Source organism: the organism of the source record quoted next, unplaced genomic scaffold (assembly GCF_019419815.1).
Source record: "Pyrus x bretschneideri cultivar Hongxiangsu unplaced genomic scaffold, Pyrus_bretschneideri_v1 Contig62, whole genome shotgun sequence".
NCBI classification, from domain to species: domain Eukaryota; kingdom Viridiplantae; phylum Streptophyta; class Magnoliopsida; order Rosales; family Rosaceae; genus Pyrus; species Pyrus x bretschneideri.
This window is the reverse complement of record NW_025999801.1, coordinates 871,193-888,485: the sequence shown is the minus strand read 5'-3', so window position 1 is coordinate 888,485 and position 17,293 is coordinate 871,193. Positions and strand designations below refer to the sequence as shown.

At 36.4% G+C, this 17,293-nt stretch overlaps 2 protein-coding genes across 4 annotated transcripts; both read left to right on the top strand.

Moving 5' to 3' along the window:
* The first annotated feature begins 5,161 nt into the window (after window positions 1-5,161).
* On the top strand, window positions 5,162-7,415 carry LOC103946092 (50S ribosomal protein 5 alpha, chloroplastic-like). Of its 3 annotated transcripts, none has more exons than XM_048572802.1 (3): window positions 5,162-5,326; window positions 5,731-6,113; window positions 6,895-7,415. In XM_048572802.1, the coding sequence occupies exons 1-2, from the start codon at window positions 5,200-5,202 to the stop codon at window positions 6,087-6,089; spliced, it is 486 nt and encodes a 161-aa protein (XP_048428759.1). In that variant the 5' UTR covers window positions 5,162-5,199; the 3' UTR covers window positions 6,090-6,113; window positions 6,895-7,415. The 3 variants fall into 3 exon arrangements, with proteins under 3 accessions (XP_048428759.1, XP_048428758.1, XP_009354995.2); XM_048572801.1 differs by having other exon boundaries at window positions 6,882-7,415; XM_009356720.3 differs by lacking the exon at window positions 6,895-7,415 and having other exon boundaries at window positions 5,731-6,361.
* Window positions 7,416-11,102: 3,687 nt separating this feature from the next.
* On the top strand, window positions 11,103-16,616 carry LOC103946209 (disease resistance protein RPV1-like). Its single transcript, XM_018647171.2, has 4 exons — window positions 11,103-11,642; window positions 12,279-13,383; window positions 13,648-13,956; window positions 14,056-16,616. The coding sequence occupies exons 1-4, from the start codon at window positions 11,164-11,166 to the stop codon at window positions 15,988-15,990; spliced, it is 3,828 nt and encodes a 1,275-aa protein (XP_018502687.2). The 5' UTR covers window positions 11,103-11,163; the 3' UTR covers window positions 15,991-16,616.
* The last annotated feature ends 677 nt before the right edge of the window (window positions 16,617-17,293 follow it).

Genomic DNA, 17,293 nt, shown 5'->3' with positions numbered 1-17,293 from the left:
CGTTTTCAGTCTTCTAGGTTTTGTTTTTGCTTTTTTGAAAACTGAAAACTTGTTTAGTAACTATTTTTAGTTTTGATTTGGGGTAGATAAAGAAGCATGACTTGATTCCCTGTATTATATGTATAGTTTGCTGTGTAGCCTTCCCTGTTCTCTGTCACGTCAACACAATGAACGGCAACGGTAACTTATTTGACGGAATATTGGAAAAGGATATATTGAGAATCAGTGCAGGTGTTAAACTGGAGAAATTCTTCATTGTACCAGGAATGGATGGTACACTACGTGTCATTGTATAAGTGGAGAGACGTATTTTTTACATTGTGCATCACCTTTTTGTTATGGACATACTAAAATATCTCTTATTAAAGTGAAACAATATAGAATGTAAGGAGTAAAGTGTGGCACGGAAAAAAAGTTTAGTTAGGTAAAGTAAGATAGTATAGAGTTGGGGAAAGAGGGGGGTAAAGTGAGAATATGGAATGTGGGGAGTAAATTGCGACAATATAAAAGATAGAGAGGAAAATGAGATTTGATAAAGAGTACAAGTATCATAGTTAAAATAAGTCCCATGTAACTAACTCGAAACCAAGTTTTTATTTTTTTATTTTTTTTATTTTTATCTTTTATTTTTAAGAGGGATAATTGGTAGTAAGCCACGGTTATCCATCCGTTTCGGGGGCTGGGAAGACTCACAGAGGCATTTCAGCCTCTCCTTGGCCACAAGTCTGGCTTCCACACCAGCAATGAGTTTCGAACCCGAGACCTCTAGTTTTTAGTTTTAAGGAAGCCTCGTAATTCATTATTTATCATTGGGTTACTAGTTCGTGGTTAACTCGAAACCAAGTTGACCGTATGGGTTTGGTTGGTTCATCTGTTTTTCATCATGAAGGCCTACTCTTAGACAAAAATGGTCACATTCTAATGAAGGGCATTCTAGGACATGTGAATGTATTATAAAGAGTAGTAGTCACGAGCTATTCCATCAAAATTTGTAACAAAAGTCACATCAGCAAAAACTTTAAAAACTTTAAAGACCAACTTGGAGCGAAATAAAGTTGAAGTACTAAAGTGGAAAATACCAAGAAGTTGAGCCAAAAAATGTGAAATTAATCATAAAAATAATAGAGTGTTGTTGATACGGCCAACTACTTTTTCTCACCGACCAAACTAGTGTTAATATTCATCATGGATGCCACGCCTATGAGGCGAGGATAGAAAAGTAATTAGGGGGTCTAGAAGCGCTAAAAAAAAAAAAAAAACAATTTAAAACAAGTGATGGATTATCTTAGTAGTTAAGACTTTCATTTTTAATCAATTATTTAAATCCTTTCCTATTTAATTAGTGTAGAATATTTTTCGTAATAGAATAGCTCAAAAAAAATTAGTCTTTGAAAAATGATTAAAATTAAAAAAAAAAACGTAGTGCTAGATTACATATTCATTTTAATGCCTTAACATGTACTTTTATTAAAATTTATTTTCTATCCTTGTTATTTAATGTGTAACTTTATTTAATGTCTTCACATTAAAATGTTAATTTTTGTTTTTTGTCAAACAATAAATTTGTTAGATTAGATGTTAGATTAGGAAGTCGATAGAGTTTCAAAGTCTTGCCGTATTGCAAGGGCAACACTTTTCTCCACCACTGTGATAGAGGGTCACTTGTTTTAATTTTAATAAAAAATAATGAAAAGGGCTTGAAAACTTTGAGTTTTAACGATAAAGACAAAATAAAGGGTAAAGTGAATAGTATCAGGTTTGACTTTTTAGTGAAAAAATGTGATTTTTCATTAAAGTGAACAGTACAGTAGGTTTTTCGTTAAAACTCTCTTAATTTTATTAATATGCACATATTAGTTCTTTAATTATAAATGAACAAAATAAGAAAATTTTAAAAGAAATTAGTGACACATAAATGTGTAAATACACAAGTGTACAAAAATGACTCTACCGAAATATATAAAATTGATTTCATTGTACCGCATTTGTACCTAAATATTTGTACCGAAGTATATTATAATGAATCTAAATATATGTACCGAAATGTATTATGTTGAATTAATGTACCTAAATGTCAATTGTCATGCCCCGATCCCAACATACGTCGAGAATCGACACGTGACAAGGAAAATAACGTTCGTTGAATACGGTATAAGCGACTGAATGAAATACTTTAAATGATAAACCAAATTAATATGAAGGTGACTAAGTTATCCACTTGATATTTACAAATATGTAAATTCCAAAAAGAAGTACAACCTTCGCCAGACTAAAAACAAGTTCAAGATGCTCAAAAGAAAGTCCCAAAATAAAAAGTACAAGAGTGAATCAAGGGTAACCTAACGCTCCAAGTCTCTGATACCGCACTGCTACCCCCACCTACGAACGTCTCGAAGTCTACTCAACCTGTCACCTGTATGGTTAGTGCCTACACCATCGAAATGGTACATCGGCAACCATCAACACAATATAAGCTGCGAAGCTCGTGTGAGTGACAATAATACCAAGGATGTGAGACAAATATTAAAAACCATCCATCATACACAATTTATAAACATTGAATGTAATTCCTTGATAATAATCAATACCAAACCTTTGAAACTCCGAAGGAGTCACCCGGACATCCAAAAGTTCATTTGAAACAACTATAACATCTCACACCCATATTCACATACACACAATGAAAGTAGAATTAGGGTGACACAGTTTATCCAAAGCCTACACCTTTGTAACTATCTCAAACCAAACTCAATGAACTAAGGTGGATACAATCCCGGACCATCACTCAACGGGATTGTGGAGTAAAGGGGATTCCGGACCACCTCTCAATGGAATCCGAATGGTTATGATTTCGAACCATCACTCAACGGAATTGCGGAGTAGAAGGGATTCCGGACCATCTCTCAACGGAATCCGAATGAGTACAATTCCGGACCATCACTCAACGGGATCGTGGAAAGTCAACACCCATAAGGTACAACGGTTCAAAGAATTGAGACCAGCACAAGTTACTTCATTTACAAAAGCTCAACCAAGAGAAGTAAGGCATAAATACTAACTTTTAGAACGGATCAACGAAACGTAAATGAAACAATATCGAAGCAGCAAATCCCCAATGGGTTAACAACCCACCACTAGCCCTCACATTTCATCACATCATGCCAATCAAACAATTTACATCATATTTCAAAATGTAATAGTCAAATCTCATTTCATAAAATAGAAATATATTTATAACACTAAGTCATACCCTCACAGAGTAGTAATTACAAAAGCAAGGTAATCACTAATATCACATATATTAAATTCACTGACCTGGAGTCCACGCTAATGCACCTTAGCACGAGAGTCAAGGCATCACGTTCTATCACCTCCTGAACAAAGCACAAGTCCACATTTAGATTTCCTTCGATAATTCACATAATCAAAAACTCTCATATGTCTCCCACAACACATTTAATAAGGGATCAAACCGTTGTTCTAAGGTAGGGTCCATGATCTTACATCATTTACTCCATAAGATCCAATCACTAGATTTTTACTAGTAAGTCCCTAAGGTCCTTAAACAATATCTACCATAGCACACTAAAATTTGGTGTCAATTCAATGGTAAGATCGTCAATTGTTAGAATAATCAAGTGGCGGACATTATCGATAATATATTCAACCAACAACATTTCCATAACTCCAATGTCACACAACAAAAAAAATTCGACCTTTTTTCCCAAAAAAAATCTCAAATTTTACAAGAGCGAATATCTCAACAAGTAGAATAAATTTTATACTTGGGCCGAGTCCAATTTGGGCGGGAAGGCCCTCAAATTGGCTTGCACCCAACGAAACCCTAAGGTGGGTGCTCTTCAATTCGGCTTCTTTGGTGTTCCAAGTTCCAACGCCCCAACCACCAGTTGGGTCTTGTTCCTGGGTCCAAGAGAAGTTGAATAAGGGTGATGGTGAATGGTGACACTCACCGGAATGACGAATCGCCGTCGAGAACCCCTGGGTTCTCCGGTGGAGTTCTACCTGAAGTAAGCCTCAAACAAACTTGATTTTTGGTGGAGATGGAAGGAAGGATATAGTCGAGCAAGTTATAGGTGAAGTAGACAAGAAGGTCAGCTGAGAATCGGAGGAATTGGCTTGAAATTAGCGGGTTTGAAAATATGTTGGTGAAGCATACGGGTCACTAATTGGGGGTGGGGGAGGGGAGGGGAGGGGGGGGGGGGAATGTCCACTTCTCACCTCCCTCAACGGTCCTTTTATAACCCTAAAAAAAAATTTATTGGTCCCTTAAAAAAAAAACTAACTTAACCTTTACCCACATGCGGGAATTTAATAATTCCCATAATCTAAAGTTCACAATTCAAACGTCCGTAATTATACCGTTATAATTCGGATTCACAAACGGTTTTCGCCTATGTATTTGTTGGTTTGAGATCTATTAAAAAAAACTAGTTGTAAATTCCAAATGTCAACGAGAGATAAAGATTGATTATGAAACTTCCAACTCGATACCAAATCAATTTCCAAACTTAAAATTAATGGAATTAAAATTAACTAATAAAGATCACGTAATCATGAAATACGAATTTAAAATACGGGATACTTAATGTATGTTGAAATTCCGGGGATGGGATTTCACATCAATACTGAAATGTATTATATTGAATTAAACCTAAATGTCATATGTGTACCAAAATGTATTATATTCAATTAATGTACTTATATATTTGTATTGATGGATATACCAAAACATATCAAATGAATTAATGTACCTAAAAAAAGAACATACAAATTGTATTGGAATATATTAATATAAAAAAAAAAATTAGTTTACCTAAAGGTAAACATCAAAATACATTCTGATGAATAAAATAAAAATAAAATAAAATTTTAATTAAGACATTAAAAATGGGAAGAAAAAGAGAAATAAAACATCAAAATATAATTAATAAATGAAGTGATTAAATGTATCAAGACAAAAATTGAATTTTAAGGATTAAAATGAAGTTGAAAAAAAAAAAAAAAAAAAAAAAAAAGCTTTGAACCCTGTAGAAGCTTTTAAGAATTCCAAGAATCAACGGGTCAGATGGGTTTACCGAAAACGAACGGTCTTGATTATAATGTTCATCGGCTTATCCAAAAGTGCAAAAGTTTGAACATAACCAACCAAAATTCAATCTTGAGGGAGAGAGCACGAAGATGGGTCTTCTTCTCTACTCCAATCCTCTGCCTCTCACCACCGCTTCTTACCCTTCTTCTTCTTCTTCTTCTTCTTCTTCTTCTTCGCCGCCTCCAACTTCATCACCTTCATCTTTCTCTGCAACTAGTAAGCGCTCTCTCTCTCTCTCTCTCTCTCTCTCTCCCCCTCTCTCTCCCCATGTACTTAGTATATCAGCTTTTGCATTTTTCAGTTGTGTATTATTTAATTTACTTCAAATGCTCGCCTAAATTCTCCAAATCACACAGCTCAATTGGTTGTTCTTGGTTGGTTTCTGCTCGTTCAGGTTTATTGTCAAACACTTGGCGTGCACCCATCCTTAGATATGCATTCAGCCTCCAATAATCCAATTTTCATCTGCATTTTCGTTTTTTCTAGTGTCAATACATAAATATGTTTAATATTTTCATATTCGAGGAGCGGTTTTATAGTTACTTTGGTGTGTATATCAGCATTTTTTTTTGTATATTTTTGGTCTCATATTTGTATGATAATTTTGTTTTTTGGTTCAGTTTCATGGATGCACATGAAACCCAATAATCTGCATCCGAAATGTTTCAGCGGAGTTCGACTTCATATGCCCGTTGTGAAAAGGTCAGCTTCAGTAGTTGTTAAGGCCTCCTCTGACATTGATGGAACTGCTGCTGCAAATGAGGGCAGTGAGCCCCTTCCAGATAGCAAGGAAGAGGCCGTGGTACCTGTCGACAAGCTTCCTTTGGAGTCAAAGCTGCAAGAGAGGCTAGAGCAGAAGAAGAAGATGCAACTGGCGAAGAAAATAAGGCTTCGCAGGAACAGACTTGTTCGCAAGCGAAAACTGAGAAAGAAAGGCAGATGGCCTCCATCAAAGATGAAGAAGTTAAAGAATGTCTGAGGTTTACCTCATGCTTTCTTGCAGGTTTAGTTCTGACCCTTTTTGTTTATGCGGACGCGTGATTTTTGTTATTGCAAGATCAAATGTCTCTTCATATTGATGTAATTTCGTAGTTTGAATCTTGATGATGTCAATGAAAATAGTATTGCCCAATAACATCTGAACTAGGATTATAGATGGCAGAAATGGATTTGCTTTTCCGTGTCGCAGATGTGAGAAATTTGGTTGATTTAAGCAATTCTTCCATCTAAAATTGTAGATATTGTCTCAAATTTTGCTCCAACATTTACATTAAGTTAAACCAATAATTCAGGGTAGGCTGCTTGGCACAAAAAACCCTGTAACTGAAGTTTGTTTGCAACCCCTAGAATGTAGAATTTGTCTCCCAATACTTTTTTAACTCCCATAATTATCTCTCCAATATGATGAATCCGAATCCTTTCATGTTTTTTTGCTGCGTAAGCATTTACAGATTGACATTCAGTGTCGCGGTGAATTTGTAAGTATTCCATGACTCTGTCTGTGTGCAGGCTCTTCTAAGACCAACCCGCTAGTTTGGGGTTTTATCCACTTAACTCTCAGTTTTTAGGAGAGACATGAGAAAGAAAACTCTAAACTATTTAGGATCAAAACCAGTCACCGTAGAACACCAAACAGCCACCTCCCTATTCTGATTTCAGGGCTCTAGAATCAATTTGGAAAAATAAACTCGGCCTTGCCCCTTCGATCCATGTGGAGAATTGTTTGTCCTTGCGTTTTTGCAAGGTTTTGATCATCCCCTGGCTTGTTCAGGGCTGTTCTCCAGTTTTATGGCTGGATCTTTCTTCCAAGACATCCAATGCAAGCGTTCTTTTTTGCTTTGGGCGAAGGCTGAAGATCTATTTCAGATCTGGTGTGTGGATCTTTCCTTTAGCTGGTGGAGAAATAAAGTTTTGAGTTTGGATCGGTATATAGAGAGGAGTGGTCGTTATTTCACTAGTGAATCTGCAAATTTCATGGTGCCTTTGATGACGAGCAAGTACTTTGGCCCTCCAATGGGGGCGTGGGGGAAAAATTGAGCGGAATTGCCATTTCCCTTTTGAGGTGCATCTTTGTTGGGACGATGCAAGTTTTGTCCCTTGTTGGGTGTTGCTGCAACAATAGTGTTTAATGTGAAGAAGATCCTATTTCTAATTTGTTGTCGGCTCTAATGAGTTTTGTCTGTTGTACCGTGTTTCAATATTTGTATGCCAAAACCCTCCCTTTACGGGGCTGATTGTATTATTCCTAACATGTAGTTTGCTCCTGTATTACGAATGAAGAAAATTCTCCTTTCCACCCGAAAAATAGAGTTTTGGTCACAAATGGGCACCCCCCTTCATTTTGGTTTTGATGGTGGTGCATTTCTCCTTTCACTTACCCTTAGTTTTTTTTTTATTTTTTTTAATTTTTAGAAAATGAATAATTTAATATTAAAGTTAACTAAAGTTAGTTGAAAGAACACATGTCAGACGATACGGTGTATGGTGAGCATACACCAGATTTATGGTGATGAGCAAAAATTCTCGTCTTGAAGGTGAAAACCAACCATTGTCTCCCTTTGATATAATTCTATCATATACATTTTATTATCCGTATGTGGTGCACATGTGGGTTCTACGAGTCTAATTAGGTTGTTCCACATGGAAAGTAATTTATTGTGATTATTTTTATGGTCAAGTAAGATATCTTTTATCACATTAAAAACTAGTACAAGACCCAAAAATAACCAGGTAAATAACTCCAGATAAAGTAAAGTCCAAGCAAAATGAGAGCGACAATCCAAGATACAACGGGAAGTTCACACAAATTTAGGCTTGAATGTTGCAAAAGCAAAGACCAAACTGCCACCACCGCCACATCCTCGGAGGAAGCAAAACTCAGAATTGAGAAAATAGCCATCAAATCCGAGTTCCCTTCATGAACCCCCACAAATATATACAAAGAAAGTATCATATGGGTAGAGAGTGAGGCTAAAGGGTTTGTAAAATACTCCACACTTGGACTCGATGGGAATTTAGCATGCCGGTTGGGAGATGGGAAGTGAAGGAGGGAAGCGGATTTCATATCCAATTTCTGAACCATAATGTGCTGACCCGAGCACATAGTGGGATGGGATGAAGTATCATAACTAGGGATGAGGGAGGAAGGAAAAATAAAAGACAGAAAGCAGTAGGCAAAAAACGTCGGATAAGGGCCATGAAGTTCAAATCTGAGACAAACTCAGGAGATGGTTCAAATCTGACTCAGGAAAACTAAGATAAAAATCCCAAGGAGAACTGAGAAGGAAAAAGGAAGAGGAGGTGGATGCAGGAGGGGGAAGGGACAGAGGGGATGAGAGAGGAGAAAAGGAAGGAAAGGGCAAAAAAGTGAGGAGGGAAGGAGGAAGAAAAGGAGTAGCGGACTGCCGCCTACCCTTAGTAAGAGCAAGGGGCGGCGACTGAAACTTGAAACTGTAAAAGGAGGGGTTGCTTCTGAATCTGGAATTTGGAGTTCACATTGAGAGACATAAACCGTGTTTTTTTGCTTATTTATTGTGATTTAAAACCATAAGAACAAGTAGTGGATTGGTGTTTGGGGGCAGGTAGCAGAACAAAGTTTTTTTTATCAATCATTGTACATGGGTGGAAAAAAAAGTGAAGATAAAAATGGGCTGTGAGAAAGCATAAGAAAAAAGATACGAGATCAGTGGTGCTTTTATTGCAGATTATGAGGGTAGAGATTCAGATAGTTGGGTTTTCCTAGGGTTTGAGAATGATAGTTTGAGAAGAAGATACGCCATGTTTAACTATACGCTCGCATACGCGTATTCCATTGTATTTGGCGTTGTTTTATTTATTTTGGATGTCAAATAAAAGAGTTAACAAAGCTATCTCTTAGTTAAATCATAGGACATGTGACAAAATATTAGTAAAAAGAAGACACAACGGAGACAAAAAATGGGACATCAGACATGTAACTAGTCGCAAATGGTGGCTCCCATGACGCCAAACCAACCCATTTATCAGTTTATATAATTGAATAATTTATCTCTACACCCACATCTGTTTTAAGGTATAACTGGAATATAAAGTTTATACAAAAACTAATGGGTGAAGATAAAATTATTGGGTTTAAATAAATTGTTTTTTTAATCAAGTCTTGTCTAAAAGATTGATCTGATTTAAAAGTCGTCCGTCTATACTTGTGATTTGCCATTCCAAATTTATTATTTGTTTTTAGTATTTTGAATTTCTAGGTGTATTTGATTTTTATTTATTTATTTTACAGCCTTGAGAAAAGTGGTTTGATGGGCATTTTGGTTATTTTACATTTCACTTCGGTATTTGGAGGTGGGTTTAGAGGCATGATAAAAAAATCATTGCAATCCCATCGCACCATGAAATGACATTCTCTATATGTAACTGCTCTAACTTAATATATTCTTTATATTTCTTTTCTATACTTCGAGCATTTTGACTATATGGCAAATTATTACAAATTTTGAGGATGAAATTTTTTTAAATGTTAGCTGTGCCTAGAAACTCTCTAAACTTTTTGAGTATTTTGATAAATGGTTAGTTGTGACGAGAAACTCTCTAAAAGTTTTTTGTGTGCATGTGTGAAAAGCATGGGGTAATAGTGCTCGCCAATCATCCCATTATCATATTAAAATTAAAAGAGGAGATTTACAAATAATGGGGACATAAAGCAAACCTTGTTGAGGAAATAACAACGCAAGTAAGATGGTAGGGGAACCTAAAAGCCACCCCATGTACAAAGTAAAACAAATAGTAAAAAAAAAAAAAAAATCAACTGAAACGAAAATTGGTAAAAGTAGAAAGATCATGACATAAGCAGAAGCTACACACATAAATGAGCTTTGGACTACCAATAATATGCATCATGATTTGTGAAAAATGAGTATTTATCAAATATAGCCAAATATTAGCCTCTAATTTCAAAAATGTCAATTTTTATAAAAACTTTCAAATATATTCAAAATATCACTTAAATAGACACAAACACCCTTAATTCATACAAATAACTAGTTGATAAAAAGATTCTTGTGCGATAATCAAGTGGTGCTTTCACTAATTTTTCTATTGTGCACCATAAGAATTTCTATTCCATAAACCTTAAAATATGTTTTTTGCACTTTCTAAGAACACAACAAATCTCTTGATTCACTACCACAATCAATGATAACCTTCAAAACAGAATCCGGACACAGACAACACCCTTAATATTGCAAAAGTGGAAAAAGCACATATAATCCAAAGGAAAATTGAGATAAATAATGTTACAAAAATTGACAGTTCATTCTTCCATAAATATTCAATCGAAGGAAGAAACTACAAAAGCAAAGAGAAAGCGTAGACGAGGAAAAGTGCAAAAACTTAACCATCTACACTCATCTTCGTTTAGGAGTGCACAATTCTTCACCAACAGTCGATACTTTCACTAGGTCTCCTCCAATTTTAAGGTTTTGTTGTGAGAACTCTTCATCTAATAGGGTTTTGGTTTTTTTAATTTATTAGGTTTAAAGCTTAAGGGTATTTGTGTCTATTTAAGTGATATTTTGGATATATTTGAAAATTTTTATAAAAACCAACATTTTTGAAATTAGGGGCTAATATTTGATAAATACTCGTGAAAAATCTCCGTCAAATTGAAGAAATCATCAGTTAAGGGAGGGGTTCATTTGACAAAAATACCCTTAATTTTAATTGAGTTTTTTCACAGAATTATCAAAATGATTGACGGTGGACAATCTCAAGAACCACTTTTGTCGATTTTAAATCTCAGAAACTAAAATGAAGAGTTATGCCAATCTTAGAGATTATTTTGAATAAAAAAGCTTAATAAAATAGGAATGTTACTTTCTTTCATTTGTATTTGTTATTGGACTTTAGCCACACGACCATTTCTTTCCCGGCAACTTCAAAGCTCCCTCCTTGAAGATGCATCCCATTTTTCTAGTGAGAACCAATGAAGGGGGTCGTTAACCTGCAGTCTTGAGTTTGTTAAGGGGCTACACGAGACTCACATTAGGCTGTCGATCTTGTGTTTGTTGATGGCTTCTTCTTCTTCATCTGTTCCTGATTGGAAATATGATGTCTTCTTGAATTTTCGAGGCGAAGACACTCGCAGGACCTTCATCGGCCATCTCTACAAAGCTCTAGTTCAGAACTCAATCAACACTTTCATTGACGCTGAAGAGCTCAGAAAAGGCAACTGCCTTTCACAGCTACTGACAGCTATAAGCGACTCGAGGCTTTCAATTGTAGTTTTTTCTCAAAACTACGGTTCTTCCACATGGTGCTTGAAAGAACTCGTCCAAATCCTGCAATGCATGGATCAGAAGAAGCAGATTGTGATTCCCATTTTCTACGAAGTAGACCCATCTCATGTTCGTAAAATCGAGGGAAGTTTTGAGGAAGCTTTTTCTAAACATGAACATGATCCTAACGCCGACATGGAAGAAGTGCAGCGGTGGAGGTCTGCTCTACAAAGAGCACCCGATTTATGTGGCTGGGATTCACAAAATTACCAGTAACTCAGTCCTTCATTATCTTATTAACTTACTAGTTTAGAAGTTTAGCTAATTTCCTGTTTTGGTCTTTTTAGTTTTGAAGAAAATTCTTATTTCGTTTATAGTTGCTAATTTCCCTCTACAAAACTGAATACTCATCAACTCTCTGCAAAACTTTCCACCACCAGACCTAGATATTTGATATGAGAAGGGAAGACGAAACTAATTAAAAAAATTAGGGGCCCTTGATATTGATCTTGCGGTGAAGAATTCACTTGTTTTTATTTACTTTTTCACATGGGATGACGTCGTTTGTACAAAAATTTCATGATGAGGAAAGAGCAGGTGTAAGAAACAGAGAGGAGACATAATGTACAAAAGACGTCGTCCAACATTAATAAGTAAAAAAGAACAAGTTAAATTAATTCTTCACAGAAAGATCAATATATATGGCCAGGATTAAAAGGTCTATAAAACATCTGGAGAGGATATAGATGACTAGTTCTCTTATATGTTGATTGAACTTAGAAGAGTGCATTGAGTAAACGAAAGAAGAGTAATTGAGAATTATTGGGTCGTTACTTTGCGTTTTCAATGACAGTGTTATATAACTAGCAATCCCCGGACTTGACAATAATGTTTTTCAAATTTGACAGGGATGATGCCAAGCTTATTGAGTTGATTGTGGATGATATTTTTAAGAAATTGATCAACATCTTATCAAGAGAAAAGAATGGCTTGGTTGGAATGGATTCCCGCTTACAGAAAATGGATTCACTATTATGTCCCGAGGTCGGTAACGTTCGCTTTGTTGGAATATGGGGTATGGGCGGTATAGGCAAAACCACCATCGCTAGAGCTGTGTATGACAAAATCAATCATCACTTCGAAGGTCGTTGCTTTCTTGAAAATGTCAAGGGACGTTTTCCCTCAACTGATGCAGGTGAAGCGCCACTAGATATGCAGGCAGAAATTCTATCTAGTATCACAAATACGAAGGTGGGGAGTTCACAGATTTTGAGAAATGGTTTTCAGAAGATGATGGAAAGAGTTGGTAAGAAAAAAGTTTTATTTGTTCTGGATAATGTGGAGAGTTCATCCCAAATTGAAGCCTTAATTGGAAAGCAACCTGCATTTGGTGGCGGAAGTCGAATCATTATAACAACTAGAGATAAACAGTCACTAAGTAGACTTGGTGATCAGATATATGAGCCCGAGTTGTTAAATGACGATGATGCCTTCGAACTGTTTGTGCAGTATGCTTTCAGTACAAAGCAACCCACAGAAGAATACATTGATCTGTCGGGCCATTTCATAAAATATGCTCAAGGTTTGCCTTTAGCACTCAAAGTCTTGGGGGCATTTCTCGATAACAAAAGTGTACTTGTGTGGAAAGATGAGTTAAAGAAAATAGCAAGAAACCCGCACCTGGGAATCCAGAAAGTCCTTAGAACAAGCTTTGATGAACTAGATGGTTTGCAGAAGGAAATATTTCTTGATATTGCATGTTTCTTTAAACAAATGAAGAAAGACTTTGCAACAAGGATTATGGAGGGTTGTGACTTCCATCCCCATACCGGATTAGACGTTCTAGTTGGTAGAGCTCTTGTCTCTATCTCATCTGATGGTGTACTCGAGATGCATGATTTAATAGAGGAAATGGGTCGCGAAATCGTACGCCAAGAATATATAAAAGAGCCTGGGAGGCGTAGTAGGTTGTGGAGCTATGAAGATGTTCATCATGTGTTAAATAAAAAAACGGTGAGAAATACACTCCCCTCCCCTCCATTAATGTAATTACTTCGAATCTTCTCTCTCCCATTAATAATAATAATAATAATATTAATAAAAGTATAATAATAATAATAATAATAATAATAATAATAATAATAATAATAATAATAATAATAATAATAAAAGTATAAAGTTTCAACCTTGACCAAAATCCAATTCACAAGAAACATGTGCATTAGGCATTATAATCTTAAGTTTGCACTTATTCAATGTGCAATTTTGGTAATCCAGGCTACGGAAGCAGTTGAAAGCATAATTGTACATTGGCCACACTCAGACAATGTGGTGGAATTAGATACCGCTTTTGTTAAAATGACGAAACTAAGACTACTCAGAGTCCATACCCACAGTATAGAACAACTGAACAAGTTCGGTATTCAATGGCAACACGAGGATCTAAAGTTTCTCTCTGAAAAATTAAGTTATCTGTTCTGGCACAAATGTCCTCTAAAGTCTTTATCGTCCTATTTTAACCCAGAGAATCTTGTTGACATTGACATGCAATATAGTTGGGTTGAACACCTCTGGAAAGGAACTAAGGTACGTTCATCATTTGCCTATATACTGCTTTTAAATGGTTTAGTTTTTTCATGCTTTATTATGTAGGTAACACATATTTTCCTGGTTGTATATTGACAGCCTTTGGGAAAGTTGAAAATTATCAATTTAAAAGGTTCTCATCGTCTCAAGGAAACACCTGACTTCACTGAGGCAAAGAATCTTGAGAAGCTAATTCTTGTTGGATGCACAAATTTATATGAGGTTCACCCATCCATTTCTGCCCTTGAAAAACTTGTCCTCTTGGATCTAAGTTGGTGCGGCAAACTCAAGACCTTTTCAAGCAACATTTGTATAAAATCTCTTGAAACCCTTGATCTCTCTTTTTGCTCAATACTTGAGAAGTTTCCAGAGATTTCAGAAGTTACGGAGAAGCTTTCAAAGCTTTATTTGCAAGGGACTGCAATAAAAGAACTGCCTCGATCAATTAACAATCTTATGGGGCTTGTTACTTTGAATCTCGAATATTGCAGAGAGCTTAAGATTCTTCCAAGCAGCATTGTTCAACTGAAGTCGTTGCAATTTCTTAATCTTTCTGGTTGTCCAAAGCTCAAGGCCTTTCCAAGAAATGTCGGAAACATGGAAGGATTAAGAGAGCTTCGCTTGGATGAGACATCTGTTGAAGGCCTTTGCCCATCAATTTCATCTCTTCAAAACCTTGAGAGTTTGAGTCTAAAGCAATGCAAGAAACTTCATAGCCTTCCAAGCAGCATTCATATGAGATCTCTTCGAAACCTTAATCTTTCAGGCTGCTCAAATCTGGATAAGTTTTCAGAAATTCCTGAAGTTATGAACCTATCAGACCTTATTTTAGATGGGACTGCAATTTCAGAACTGCCCTCATCCATTAAAAATTTTACGAGACTCGTTACCTTGAGCCTGAAGGATTGCAGAAGATTAAAGATTCTTCCAGGCAGCATTCATATGAAATCTCTTCAAGCCCTGAATGTTTCTGGCTGCTCAAATCTGAAGAATTTTCCAGAGTTTCTAAAAGTTACGGAGAACCTAACACAGCTTCATTTAGATTGGACCGTATTCTCATCAACATTCAAAAATCTTACAGAGCGTGCACATGAGCAAGCCTCTCGCCGCCGAAAAATTGTTAAGTTTTCAGGGATTGCAATTGAAGAATTGCCATCCATAATTTATAGTCTTACGGGACTTGCTACATTGACACTACGGTATAGCAAAGACTTTAAGAGTCTTACAAGCAGCATTTGTCAACTCAAGTCCCTAAATTATCTCTCTCTTTCTGGTTGTACAAATTTTAAGGTGTTTCCAGACATATTAGAAAATATGGAAAGATTAGCCAGCCTTGATTTGGATAGAACATCTATCAGAGAGCTTCCTTCTTCAATTGAACGGCTTCAGGGGCTAGTGTCGTTAAATCTGAAAAACTGCAAAAGCCTGGTCTATCTTCCAGACAGTATGTGCAATTTGTTGAGTCTCGAATGGCTCACTCTCCATGGGTGCTCAAAACTTTCGAAATTGCCTGAAGACTTATGGTATTTGAAGCACCTTGACATAGAGGAAACTGGTATACGTGGTTACCGCCCAGAACAGCGATTCGTCACTTTGGAGGATTTGGCTCAGTTTCGAAGCACTGCACCTAAGATTAAACCCATGGTCCTAAACAATGAGCAAAATGAGGCGGTGGCTGATGTGGAATCCCACGATTCAGAAATTGCGACTGATCCTGAGGAGATTTCGACTGATCATGAGGAGTCAAGCTATGTGGAAGATATGAGGCAGCGACATTTGGAAGAAGATACAGCTACATTTGGAAGACATGAGGCAGTAGCACCTACCTCTTTAAAGATAAAGAGAATTTTTTTTGCTGCGGTTGTTGTTTGTTTTGTTAGATGGTTGGAAGAAGAAACAGCGACATTTCGAAGAGATGAGGTAGTAGCAGTACCAGTAGGAGTAGCAGTAGCAGTAGCAGTAGCATATCTCTCTCATATAAAGATACTTTGTTTGGGTGTGTTTGTTATGGTTTTTGTTTGTATTGTTAGATGAAGATACAGCGACATTTGGAAGAGATGAGGCAGTAGCATCTATCTCTGAAGATATTTTTTTTTTGTTTTGGTTTTTGTTTGTTTTGTTAGATGGACGGGCCGACATCTCTTCAGGAAAGATATTTTTTTGGCTTTTTTTTGGCCTTTTTTTTGTTGTGGTTTTTGTAAGATGGACGGGCCTGGGGGACCTTCTAACAACTCGATAGAGTCTCCAACTTGATAATTATCAATTGCCCAATCTGTCAGGTGTGGGGTTTAATTACCAATTGTCCATTCCGTCAGGTGTGGATTTTATCCTAGTAGACCTTGGTATTAATTTAGAATGGGCTAATCCTATTTAAACTCATTGGTTTTGTTGGAATAGATCAAAATCACAAGTATCGGTTGTACTTATCACTATAGCTAAGTTATGGGTTAAAGTGATGGCTACAACCTTCCAACTTGTCATCTCATTTCTTGTTCAACCATACTTCTCTTTTGTCAATGTTTTGTCCCTAAAATCTAGGATTTCCTTACTTGTATATTGTTATTTGTTTAGTCCTTGTTATGTCCGATTTTTAGGGCGGAAACCATGTGGTGGTGTAGTGGCTGAAGTCCACTGATTTGTAGTCAATTCTTTGGCTCTTTAAAAGAGCTTTGTTCTCTCTCTTGTAAAGTTTACGATCAATATACAAACTTTGAAATTCAATATGGTATCAAAGCACTGACCGTAGTGGCCTGTCTCTGCATATCTTCTTCAACCTCTTTGTTTTTCCATAGCTGTTTCAAATGGCTGAGGAAAACCCTTTCAGTCCTGATACTGCGAGCTCTAGTATTTCAGCCACATCAAATTTTACCGAAGTAGAAGTTAATCCAAATCAAAGACTCAGTTTAGTTTTGTTGAATGAGTTCAACTATCTTCCATGGTCTTGAGCTGTTTCACTTGCTCTCGGTGGAAGATCAAAGCTTGGTTACATGAATGGAACCATTCAGACACCTGAAATCTCATCACCTTTATATGAGACATTGCTATGCAATGATCAACTTGTCATGTCATGGCTTCTCAACTCCAAGGAGAAGAAGCTAGCTGAGATCTTTAGCTACTCAGAGTCTTCTTTTCATCTCTGGAAAAATGTCTGCGAGACGTATGGAAATCAAAACAATGCTGCCCAGATTTTTCAACTGAAAAGAGATCTTGTAGGTTTGCAACAAGAAAGTAAGTCTTTTGTTCAACACTTGGGTGATATCAAGAGTATCTGGAATGAGCTTGATATGTATAGGCCTCACACCACAGTTGCTTCCGTGCTTCTAAAGAGAGCTGAAGA